The sequence below is a fragment of the Phallusia mammillata genome, chromosome 2 (genome assembly GCF_965637545.1).
Source record: "Phallusia mammillata chromosome 2, kaPhaMamm4.hap1.1, whole genome shotgun sequence".
In the NCBI taxonomy this organism is placed as follows: domain Eukaryota; kingdom Metazoa; phylum Chordata; class Ascidiacea; order Phlebobranchia; family Ascidiidae; genus Phallusia; species Phallusia mammillata.
Genome location: NC_137253.1, coordinates 9,550,304 through 9,562,951, shown reverse-complemented (window position 1 = coordinate 9,562,951; position 12,648 = coordinate 9,550,304). Strand labels below are relative to the sequence as shown.

At 34.2% G+C, this 12,648-nt stretch overlaps 1 protein-coding gene across 1 annotated transcript in view; it reads right to left on the bottom strand.

Moving 5' to 3' along the window:
- Positions 1–12,413, bottom strand: part of LOC145213410 (uncharacterized) — a 28,919-nt gene extending 16,506 nt beyond the window's left edge. Inside the window, exons 1-19 of the mRNA XM_080081665.1 lie at positions 12,239–12,413; positions 12,100–12,174; positions 11,247–11,336; positions 10,483–10,668; positions 10,284–10,409; positions 10,086–10,214; positions 9,036–9,173; positions 8,489–8,626; positions 7,260–7,397; positions 6,974–7,111; positions 6,517–6,654; positions 5,519–5,656; positions 4,628–4,765; positions 4,377–4,514; positions 3,856–3,993; positions 2,522–2,626; positions 1,250–1,459; positions 645–767; positions 357–500 (exon numbers count right to left, since the gene is read on the bottom strand). Coding sequence (XP_079937791.1) covers positions 357–500; positions 645–767; positions 1,250–1,459; positions 2,522–2,626; positions 3,856–3,993; positions 4,377–4,514; positions 4,628–4,765; positions 5,519–5,656; positions 6,517–6,654; positions 6,974–7,111; positions 7,260–7,397; positions 8,489–8,626; positions 9,036–9,173; positions 10,086–10,214; positions 10,284–10,409; positions 10,483–10,668; positions 11,247–11,336; positions 12,100–12,174; positions 12,239–12,286 — 2,478 coding nt within the window. The 5' untranslated portion in view covers positions 12,287–12,413. The remainder of the gene's footprint in view (positions 1–356; positions 501–644; positions 768–1,249; positions 1,460–2,521; positions 2,627–3,855; positions 3,994–4,376; positions 4,515–4,627; positions 4,766–5,518; positions 5,657–6,516; positions 6,655–6,973; positions 7,112–7,259; positions 7,398–8,488; positions 8,627–9,035; positions 9,174–10,085; positions 10,215–10,283; positions 10,410–10,482; positions 10,669–11,246; positions 11,337–12,099; positions 12,175–12,238) is intronic.
- Between the last annotated feature and the right edge of the window lie 235 nt (positions 12,414–12,648).

Sequence of the window (12,648 nt, the reverse complement as noted above, 5' to 3'; positions counted from 1 at the left end):
GGGGGTTTAAATATTTTAGATCTATAGCGATCGCTTTGTAGCTGTTATGATCTAATGGCTATGTCTCTAAATTTCAATCTATTGCTTAAATTGTGATAGTTCATACCCCTCCCTGACTATTAGTATCCTATATCTATGTTTAAATGTCCACACAAAAAAAACGATAAAAACTTTTGACGAAAAAAAATGTCCACAAAAAAACGATAAATTTTTTTATATCAATATGCTAATACAAAGATAATTATTATAATCGCTAGTAAAAAAAATCGTTTTTTGGCAAAACCAAAGAAAAGAATATCAACGTTTAGGCACAAGCATTGGAAAACACACACACGAAAATAAAATCATCTTTTTACCTGTTCATTTTGTGATTGTTGGAGTTTTCTACTACTAGCCGAAGAATTTTCTTTAAGTAATTGACACTGCTTTTTCTCATTTGACAAATCTTTGCTAAGTTGAGTAACTTCTTTCTTTGCTGATTGCAGTTCATGCTTGAGATTCTATCAGAAAAAATGTAAGTACAAAATATTGTGATAAACTTGGGCAAAAATTAAATGTCTCTTTGTGCAGAAATTGAAAACCAAATGTTTACATTAAACAAACTAAGTTAACCATTAAAGTTATTTTTACAAGCAAACTTTTACCTTAATTTCTGATTTAAGTTGATCTGACGTCAAACGTAGTGACATAATTTCGTGCTGCATTTTTTCTTCATTATTTTCTTTTTCACTTGTTACAAGTTTCACTTGATTTTCAGCATTGCTAAGCTGTAACAATAAAACTTCACTTAACAACAACATTTTTGTAAATATTTAGGTATATAAATGATTTGTTTGTATCTCAAAATGACATTTTTTCTTGCGTTTATGTTTTTTATTTATTTTGCTTTAAGGTTTAATTTTTACTCAGATGATAATAAAGCAAGTTCTAAACATAAGTTTGTTAAAATGGTTGAATTACATACCAGCGTTTTAGATTTTTGTATTTTTTTGAAAATGTTTTTTATGCTTTGTATGTAAGACTGTAATATGTACATGTAGGAATAAACTCTGGCATTCCATACAGAACGGTAAGAAGGCCTAAAATCGTGGTCCATACTCCAATCCGTAATAAAAAAGCCAGAATTAAGCCAGTAAGTTGGTGAAACTATGACACAAATGAGGCAATGTGCAAAGTCAGGCCCGAATCAAGCCATTCTTATTAAAACTCAAGTCATAATTCGACCTGAAAAGCCCAGACAAGCATTTACCTTTTCGATCTGTCTCTCCTTGTGTTTAATGCTGCACTTCGCATCTGCCACGTCACATTCCAAGCTCGATATTCTCCTCGTCATTTCATTCAACTCAGTCTTTAGTCGCTTGTTGTCGGCTTCGAGACGATTCTTTTCATGCTGCACTGTCTGAATTTGTGACATGCTCGCTGAGGTTTTGCTCAAAAACTCGGTTTCAACAGATCTCAGCTAAACGAAAGCAAAGTTGTTAAGTGTATATTAGTGTAGAGCAGAGGTGCATAACATTTTAGCCGTTGACAATCCATCTATATTGTTAGGTAGTGTGTTGCTTGTTTTAGTGATGGGCGGAAACGAGCCAGAACCTGATTACAGGGTACATAACATCGCAATTTTTTTTGAGTGCTCGGTGCTTGGTTCTCAGGCGAGCAGTTGCACGAACTAAGCCGAGCATTAGACTAAAGAATGTCGACCTTGAAAGAAGTTTTTGAAAAAAACAAACATGCTTTAAACTTCCCATCCGTACGTAACACGCATAATATCAAGAATTGCGGAAATAAAACACGCATTTTAATTAGTTGCGGTTGTTACTCATTAAATTCAGAAGTTATGCAGAAGGGGTGTTAAGAGTTCAAACACGACCCTGGTGATTACATAAGGATCTTTAAGGTTAAAACAAAACTGCAGTGTAAATTGAGTGTTTGTCACAACACACCCGGCATGCTCAACCACCGAGCGTTAACGTAAGATACCCGGTGCTCGAAGGAAGAGAACACACAGTTTTAGCCCCTGTCTAGCCTGTTTTATTTTGTGTTGTTTGCAAACAATCAGCGCACAAAATGTCGGACACGTTTGGCTATAGGGTCTGTAATATGTCTTTATAGGCCCCACAAAATCCAATTAGCCCATCATTTCAACAACAAAACAAAGTCTCAGCCGACAGTACACATTTTGTTCAATAAACAAGTAGTAAGTGGGGAACATGTTTTTTTTTTCTTGTGTCATAACGAAAACCAAAATCTTTTGGAATTTATCACTGCACAATGTTAAAAAGGTCGGGATAGTACATAAAAATATCTTGATAAACCAACAAACGGTTTGTCACACAACTTTAGTAAAACAAATAATTGGACCGAACATACTATTTATATAAGCTACTGCTGCCAGGCATAATATCAAGTTTATACAGCTCATCGAAACGTCGGAATAAAAATACATTTGCCAGAATAGCTCTATAAACTTGGACATACTATTTTCCCCATTTTGTGCAAATTCAAATAATTCATCACTTACATCATTTAGTTCGTCATCTTTTCTGGAAACTTCCAATTCTAATCTTCTTATTTTTTCCTTCAGTTTGTGGAGTTTGCTTTGTGCTTCCGAACATCCAGATTCAGCCTGTAACATCGAACATTAATCACAAAAAGTTTTATGGTTGTAACACCTGTTCAAACATTCTGTAGAATTTCCTTACATCAAGAGTGCGTTAACTGTGTCCTGTTGCCAGCAAAACTATTTTACCACAGTGCCAGAGAGCGAGACCTTTTTTGTGCAAATTAATGCGTCCCATGCTATTTTTCTGTGATCTAAATGTTAGAACCCGAAATTTTCATTCAATTCGGCAAAACAAATTCATGTTAAAGCTTTCCAGTTTGCAGAAATCAGACGATTTATGTGTTTTTTTCCATATACCTGCTGTATTATTTTAGACACAAAATCACTTTTAACTGTATCATGTAACAATGGGTTGGAAAAATTGTGTTTTGGTAAGCAACAAGTCAATTCAAGTTGTGTTACTTGTATAAAGGTGCCAAACCACGTACTAATTTTGTCAGAAGTATTTGGCCCATTGGTGGAAAAGCCCTGATTCACATTATTAAATGTACATCAGCTTTTTTAAAGCACCATCGATCGCTTTAATCAGGAACTGAAAAACCACAAGCCTTTATGCTCATCCTAGTTCATCAGGCCCATTAAAGGCGTTATACCAAATCAAGCTGGCCTGTGAAGCATTCCCATGTGGCGAGGCACAGGCTTGAAAAATCTAGCCTGCGGTGGGATTCGATCGAAAAACTAGAGTTTTTTGGGGACTGGCGCTCTACCAACTGCACCACACAGGCTCAGTGGTGAACCCATCAAAGGTTGAATCACAATCACCATTGCCTGCCTAGTAGGGATGCGCCGAGCCGAGCCAGAACCCGAGTACTCGGTACAGAGCATCGCTATTTTTGATGCTCGGTGCTCGGCCGAGCAGTTGCACAAACTGACCCGAGCATTATATTTGCATAATCATGCCCTGCTAACATAGGTAACTAGTGTTCGAAAGGGTGTCTATGAACAAAAACAAATGATTTTTCAAATGTATTAGATTGTGGAAAAACGTGTATTTCTGAGGCCTGTAACAGCTTAATACACCGCTGGTGACGTAAGAGGCCTTGTAGAGCTAAAAGGTAGAAAGGGGATTTTTTGTGACGTCATAATGCACCGAGCGTGCTCGACCAAACAGAACATTTGCAATTTTGGCACATCCCTACTGCCTAGTATGCTGCACTCTACATTGAGTACTGGATTCTCTTGGATCTGTGCATCCTCACCATGGATAGAGCACAGTTGCATTTTTAACAAACCTTTATAAGTTGATCCTCCTTTAGTTGGTTTTCTTGCTGTAGTCTCTCACTCTTTTCCTCTAAAGCTCGAATTTTTACTCTATAGTTTGAAGCCACTGAATCACCCTCAAGCTCAGTATGAGCCAGTTTGGTTGAAACCTGTGTGAATTTGATATTTTGGATGATGCATGAACATTTTACCGAACAAAAGACAGAATGTTTTCACTTTAAGCTATTTTACCAGATGCTGTTTACATATGAAAATGATACATTCAGGAACATCAGAAACTTGAATATGATAATCACTAAACACTAAGTTATTATTTCTTGTATCAAAATATGTTTTGTAAACACAGTTTTTAATTAATTTAAATAAAAGATAATAGAACTTTAATATGATAATCACTAAACAAAATTATTATTTCATTTTGTAGACAGTTTTTCGAATAATTAATTAGAAAACAGTTTTTTTGAAGAATTAAAAAATAAATGATTTTCAAAAAAAAATTACAAGATTGTTGCATTTCTGGTAATTGACAAACCTTATAAAGATGTTCTTCTCTTTTCTGATTTTCTGCTTCCAGTTTTTGAATTTTATCCTCAAGTGTTTTAACTTGAGTAAGTTGATGAGATGAAACTGACTTCACTTCCAATGAGTGGTTGCTTAACTCTGTTGTCAGCTGAAATCACAAAAAAAACTTAAAATTCAGGCAGTGTCATTACCACAAAAACAAATTGAAATTGTCTTTGAGTTGAAAAATATGTTTAAAAACGTATTTTGGTGTGTGGTTACCTCAAATATTTTTTCATCCTTTCGTTTTATTTCCGATTCCAGCTTTTTCAGTTTAGTTTCCAGCGCTCGAGCATGGAGTGTTTGCTTAAACGTTGTGGCTTGGGAGTTATTTTCCAATCCTGCCAATTTACTTGATACCTTAAAACCAAAAAAAGTTAACACACTGCAAACAAATTTCTATAAACTAGAAGTACCTACACCTTTTGCATGAATAAACATGTTCCCATGCAATAAATAAATGTTTTGACTTATGGTTTAACTGGCTATATCCAACTGAGAAGTTACATAAACACGTTTTAAATGGTAATGGTGCTTGTTAGTTTACCAATAACCTATGTAGCTCAGTTGGTACAGTGCCACCCTTTGGGCTCCTGTTATTGGTTCGAATCCCACGATGGGCTAGATGTTTTACCTTTTTTTGCCATAGGGAATACTCGAAAGTCTACCTTGATGCTAGAGGGCCAAACTGTGATTTTAATACACATTATCTTTGGATTAATGAGTTGAGTTTATTTCGCTTGGTGAAGGAAGACATAGCAACTGTATTATGTAACGTTATGCGACAGGAGCTCACAAGAAAGTAAGTGATGCGCCCAGTGAGTAAACTGGGCTGGGAAGGAAGCGTTGGTGGAATCAGTCAAGGGGGTCGTAATAAGAACTAACCAGCTGAGTTAGGGAAAGAAGGTAGGGTTCAAATGCCACAGTAAAACATGCACATTTTAACTGCAATATATTAGTATAGTGCCTAAACACACTGTTTTCTACTTAAAAAATATTGATAATATACCAGACGTAGATTTCAAAATATGATTGGTCATTACAGCCAGTGGGAACAAAATTCAGTAAAAATAACTTGCTTCAAAATATCATCTATCAAACAATACTACAAACCTTGTCTAGTTCCACGAGTTTTTCGTCAAGTGTTTCTTGTGCCTTGACTAGTTTATCCTGCAAAGCTTGGGTCTCACTCCGTTGCTTGGCAACCAGATTGTCAGAACGTGATTTTAGAATTTTATTCTCCGAGTTGATCTGCAATAGAAATGTAGTGTCAAAAATGTAGTCAAAAAGTAAAATTGCCAATGAAAGTAATGAAAAAAACATGCAATAATAAATGGAGAAAGTTAAGTTATTTTGTCGTTTATATGAGTTGTTCTCAACCTTTTAAGTTTGCGGACCGGTAAACATTCAAAACAAATTTTGCGGACCGGTTTCAACATCAACCCAAAATAAGTATGAAAAATTCATTTAATGAGAAATTGCAGCTGTCTGTTTGATATCATAGGTGTTAAACTCGGTTCTAATGAAGTTTCTGCAAGGCGAAGTAGAGCGTTGACTTTCACACGATTTCTCTGCCTTCAACATCTTGCCTTTTGCAATTGAGAAATAAAATTGTAATATATTTGGCGGACCGGCGGTTGAGAACCACTGGTTTAAACTACATGTTTTCACAGAAACAACACTTTTTATTTGTAAACTGCAACGATTCAATAATGATTGGACATAAAGCACAATACTTCATCTTGCTTCAACCACATGATCTTCACTATGGCTCAAATCAGAAAAACAAGCCAGATTTTAAACTAAAGGCCAGGGATGGCCCTACCTTGTGCAAAGTGTAAAATTGAACAGAACAATCTGGTTTATTGTATCTGGTAAGTTTTGTAAATCTTAAACATAGCAATATGTCACGAAAATCAGGCAACATTATTAAATGCATAAAAAAGGCAAATTTGACATGCAATTAAGCGTTTTGCCTGTACAATCCAGCAGTGAATAAAATTATTTATGCACATGGGTCGGGCACTAAGAAGAAAATAAAAAGCGATGGCAGTATAAATAAGTCACAAATATCAATTTTTTAATACAGCAAAGACAAACTATAAGTTTACCTTGGATAGTTCGTCGTCTTTAATGTCCAATTCATGTTGGAGCTGATTAACTTTCTCTTCCAATGACCTCATTTGACCTTTCTGTCTTGACGTAAGGGCTGTGGTGGTTTTTTCAGCACTAGATAATTTATGACTTGTCTGTAGATATAAGTGTATGTTATCACTTTGCTTGTAAAAAATGTAACAAACATATAAAAAAATGTTAAATAGCATTTTTAGTCAGCATGTTAATATTAGCCCCCAAAAAATGATTGCGTTGTCAAGGACATAGAAATTAACAGTAAGAACCATTAACAGTAACATGATTAAACAAAACATGGTGAAAAAATGAAACAAAAAATAGCATGTATGACATTTTGCAAATACTTTTGACTTGTTCAGTTCTACCCAAACATTAATGAAAAACTTTGTTATAAAATGGTGGACGTTGTCTCATGTCACTAGAAAAGGAACTGACCATATGTAGTTGTTCATCTTTAAGGTCACATTCTTTCTTCAGCTTTTCTAGTTTTTCCTCCAATGCCTTGGTTTTCACTCTATGTTTGGCTGTTAAGGTAGTGCATTCTGATTGTATTGAAGATAACTGTTCTTCAGTCTTTGAAAACAAAACAAAAAAAATTTTGATACAAAGCAGAAAAATTTTACACAGGCCATTTTGAACTATAACTAAAATCAAAATGCAATTAGTAAAAATGTGCTAAATGATTTTGAAAATACAGCAATATAACAGAGACATTGGTTACCTTGGACAGTTCATCATCTTTGACCTCAACTTGATATTGAAGTGATTTAATTTTATCTTCTAATGATCTCATTTGACTCTTCTGTTTTGATGTGAGATTGTCTGTTGTCTTCTCGGCATTAGATAATTTCGAGTTCAACTGTTCATTTAAAATCAGTAAACTAAAGTTATATACATAAACTCTTTTTGTTTAGAAGAAAAGAGAAAACTTTTTGTCCATTCTTCAAGGTTACAAATTGAATACAGGTCAAAAAACCATGGTTTAAACCAGGGAGTCAAACCGCTTGTCATACAGGTTCAGGTTCGGTTTCACTTCGTTTTGTTTTTAAGGGTTCGGGTTCGGTTCAGGTTTTTTAAAATGTGTATTTTCGGGTTCGGGTTTTGTTCCAGTTTGGGCAAATTATCCGGTCCGAACCGGTTTGCATTTTTTAAACCGGTTCAAATTTTCATTCGTTTCAATTTAATAAGTGTTATCTCGCATATTCTTAAGTGTGCTATTTTGAAAAAAAAATCACAAAATACGAGTTCAACTGTTCATTTAAAATCAGTAAACTAAAGTTATATACATAAACTCTTTTTGTTTAGAAGAAAAGAGAAAACTTTTTGTCCATTCTTCAAGGTTACAAATTGAATACAGGTCAAAAAACCATGGTTTAAACCAGGGAGTCAAACCGCTTGTCATACAGGACTGCATTTTTTACTGGTTCAGTTCCGGTTCGGGTCCAACGCCAAACAAAAAATAGGGTTCAACTCCGGTTCGGGTTTTTAGAAAATCGTAATTAGCGGTTCGGGTTTAATGAAATTAACCGCTCAAACCGGTTCGCGGGTTCGGGTTCAGTTCCAGTTCGACTCCCTGGTTTAAACCCTGTTGCGTCAATAATTTTTTTAACTTACAGTTAAGAAGAACATAAATTCAGTACACCATAGTACATCAGGCCCAATGAAGGCATTATATCAAAACAGCCTGTATAGCTCATTTGGTAAACATGAGTTCCAGAAAGGCTCAGGCCATAGGTTCGAATCATAACATAGGGTAGACTTTTATAGCCAGTATGTTACTGTATGCAGTAATGCTTGGCGACCAACTGAATGGGTATAACACATTCAGTAGGTCAGGAAGCTTTGATCTTGCACTGATATAATTTCACAACGAAATAAAAAATATTTGTCTAGTTGACTTAGTTATTTTCTTTTTTTCTGTGATTAATATGTACAAAAGCATGTATTTACCAAATTTAGTTGTTCCTCTTTGGTGTTGTTTTCTTTTTTCATTCTCTCTAAACTTTCCTCAAGTGCTTTAGTTTTAATTCGATGCTTTGTTGCCATAGAGTGTTGTTCCCCTTCTAAACATGATATCTTCTCCTTGGCCTAAAAGCAAAACATTCTTTAATTCTTTGCAATTTTTTACCCCTAACATAAGACTTGACAATTCCATCTTTATTGCTATGTTACATAATTGGGTGCTAAAGACGTAGACCTAAAAAAACAAGAGACCATTCACCTAAAGATGACCACTTGAGCAAATGTGTTTTATTTAACCTTATACAAAGGGGTGAGAGTTCCAAGGGTTTATTCCACATTTGTGTCGCTATTTGTGTTTCCAATTCTTGTTAGAAGTTGTTAAATAATGCAAATGTTCCATTGACAGATATAAACTTATCCCGCTTAACCCTAAAAAGGCACTAAACTCTATCAACAATGCTGTAGGTATTATTGCTGACATGTTCGCTTTTGATTTGCTTTGAATAAACTGTACAACATATTTTGCAGTAAATACCTGGTATAACTGTTCCTGTATGTTTTCACTCTCCTTAAGGTTTTCCTTCAGTCTTTTCTCAACATCGACCAGTTTTTGTTTTTGTTGTGAAGTGACTGCTTCTCTTTCACTTGATACAGCAGCTAATTTGGAAGAAGTCTAAAAAAAATTGGAACACATTGATTAACCCTAAATACCAAGAATAACTAAAGCCGAACCCGTTAAACAGTTATTTCCTAAAAAAAACGAAGCGGAGTTGAATGCTATATTTTGTTTAGTGTTAAACCTGAATCAAACCAGTAAAAAACAGCCTGTTCTTCATGATTTTTTTAAACAGCTTTTTGTCACTCATGAAACAGTCAAAGGGGTTTAAACTAGTGATGTACCAGCAAAATTCCGATTCGGCCGTAACTGAATATTCGGCAGTTTTGCCGAATAAATTTGGCTGAATCAACCGAATCATTTATGACGTCGCGAAATCGTACCCTACGCGTTTGACATAAAAACATAAGTTTATCTACCTGGCTTTTAGTACAGAACGGTTGTGTTACGTCCTTATTTTGGTTCTGTGGGGTTTAACATTGCCTCAATCATGATTTCCAAGCCGAAAATGAATTACAGATTTTTTGTCTGCAGTTGGAAAAGCGATATTGTGTTAAAAAATATAATGATTGACGACATTTTCGTTGGTACTAAGCAGAAAAACAAGTTTACGCTTTAAATGTGTGTTCGTAAAAGATTCGGTATCGGCTGAATAGCAATGAATTATATGGCCAAAACCGAATCTTTGCAAAAGTGGCCGATTCGGCCGAATAAATTTGGCAAACCAAATATTCGGTACATCTCTAGTTTAAACAGCTTTAAGAGAATTCTTTTTTGCCCAAAACATTTTTAAAAACCTGAACCACACCTGAACAGTAAACACCTAAAAATAAAAAAGTTAACCCAAACTGAACATGAACCCATATCACAAGCAGTTTGCCTCTATTCCTATGCAATTAAACAGATTATGTGGCTAGCCGACTACCCAGTTTTAACTGTACTACAAGCACAGTATAATTTTTTTTTTACCTTTGTCAAATCATTAGATTTCTTATCACATTCAGCTTTCATTGTTTTAATTTGTTCTTCCAAAACTCGAATTCGAACTCTGGTTTTTGAGGCAGTCACTTCAGTCTCGTTCTCATATTTTTCAATTATCTGAAAATGAAATGAAAAAAGGATGAAAAACATGTTTCAGAAAATTATTCCAAGTTGCCTTATACTTACAGATGCAAGATACTGTTCTTTTTCATCATTTTGTTTACTCAATGTAGCAACTTTCTTTTCTAGAGTTTTCAACTGAGAAGTATTATTAGATGATGTCGTTTTATGATTTTTCTCAATTTGCCTCAGCTTAAATGCAAAAAGGTCATCACTTATAAATGCAATGTCGGGCAATTTTACTGAGGAAAATGAAAGAACATACCTTTTCATTTTCAGTCTGAAGTTTATTGATATTTTCTTCTAATTTTTCCACAACTGACTTGTGTTGAAAAATCTTGGTTTCTGCATTCTTTAGTTTTAGTTCTACATCCTTGAGTTTACTGTCCAAGAATCTTGTTGCTTTATCCTTTCTTTTCAATTCGGATACATACTCATCTTCTTTCAGTTCCTGTTAAAAAGTTAATTTTAAACGAAAATCACAAACCTTTTTACTGTGTTAGGTTACTGGGTGATATCTGCTAGCGTAACAACCAAGGTTGTATGACTTCCAAGTTCAATTGCAAGCTTTTGGAGAAGAAAGTTTATTAAGAGGGACAAATTTAAAGGTGAAAAATGCTAAAACATATAAGGCACATTTAAGTCCAGAAATGATAATAAAAAATACTAATGTAACCTATGTGACAATGTTCAGCTAAAATTTCAAATACTGCTGTGAAGCAAATAAACTAACGTAATTTCGAAGTTTAACACACTTTAATTACACTAAAAATAAAAAATGAAATTGGTAGAGCTTGTCTGGCAATTGTATTCCAGCGTTTCAATGCCTTTATCAGGTTAAAAAACACTGCTTGGATGTAGTACAGTGCATGATAAACAAAGGAAAAAGAATTAAATGTAAGCACATCACAACGCAGCGAAAACACTGTGCGCTTATACACAAAACTAAGAAACGCTAATTTGTGGTCAGAAAAAATCTAGATTAAATAAACAAAAAGAAATATTCTATTATTCTTATAATCAACTTACAATCAACTGTTTGTGGTGCTGCCTAATGTCATTAAGCACTTGAACTGCCTGTGTATCACTTGCAGTGTGAGACGATTTTAAAACTTCAACCTGAACAAATATATAGGTATTTTGTTAATCACGACATGATTCTAAAAGTTTTACCACTACAATTTTTTGTCCAAAACTTGAATGTCCAATTTGTAAAATAAAAGCACATGCATTTAACATAAAATGGACACAGGAATATTAACATTAAGTCTTAGATTGTGTTTTTTATTTCTCGACTTTCTGTTTGTGGAGAAACACAAAGTTTAATTTTAGGTTTTTAGGTCATCTGAAAAATTTCTACCAGCTATTTTTTCACCCAAAAAGCTAACAAATTGTGGGGCCACTGATTGTTTCTGTGTGTAACATTTTAACAATGCACTCTTTGAGGCTGAGCACATGAAACATGGAGATCTGAACATTCATTGTGTTGACATGATATTTTTGTTAACAAAACAAGTTTTTTTTTTAACAATATAGCATTGACAATATATTTAAGCACTGATGTATATTTTTGTTCTTTCCCAAAACAGACTAAATTATACATAAGTTTATCACTAAATTGTGTGTAGTATATTGTAAATCACAAGTCACCAGAGACTCAGTACAACAGACGGAGACAACAGTCGCTTATCAAAGTTTATATCAAACAATATCAAAGTTTTCAGTCAGTAAGTTTATCACTTTATCAACAAATATTGTTTAAGAAAAAAACTCGTTTTCCCTACAATACCATGTTATATGAACATACCTTGTCAGAAAAAGCTCAACCTTGGTATTTTAAAGCACAAACAAAGAGTTTATTAACAAAAATAACATTGTTTACCTGTTCCTTAAGATGTTTATTTTCTTGCAGATAAACAGTGACATCTCGTTCAAATGCATCTCTTTCTGCTTTCAGCTGAAATTAAAATGGTATTTTATCAGTGTTTGTGTAGTTTTTAATATTTTAAACATAAGCATACTTCTCGTAATTTTCGTTCTAGCTGCCGTGAATTACTGGAGCGTTCCATACTTCTTAAATTCAACAGTAACCAGCTATTTATTTATTAAGCTGTGTGCTGAGCTGATGTGCATAAAACTATGGTCTAAACATAACACTGGTAAAATCCATTTGTCTGTAATGAAAAGGTTGATTACAACAAAACAATATTTTTAACGTCATTCAAAATAGCAAGGTGGCAAACGCTTCAAAAACAACTGCTTGCGTCGACCAAATGTACATTCACTGAGCCTACATTTGGACAACTTAAGACTTAAGTCAAACAACATTAGCCAACAAAGTTACAAAGTAACAAATTCAACAAGACAACAAACATAGCATATGAAAACCAACAATATAAAAACCAATGCCAATGCCATCTATACTTTGAAC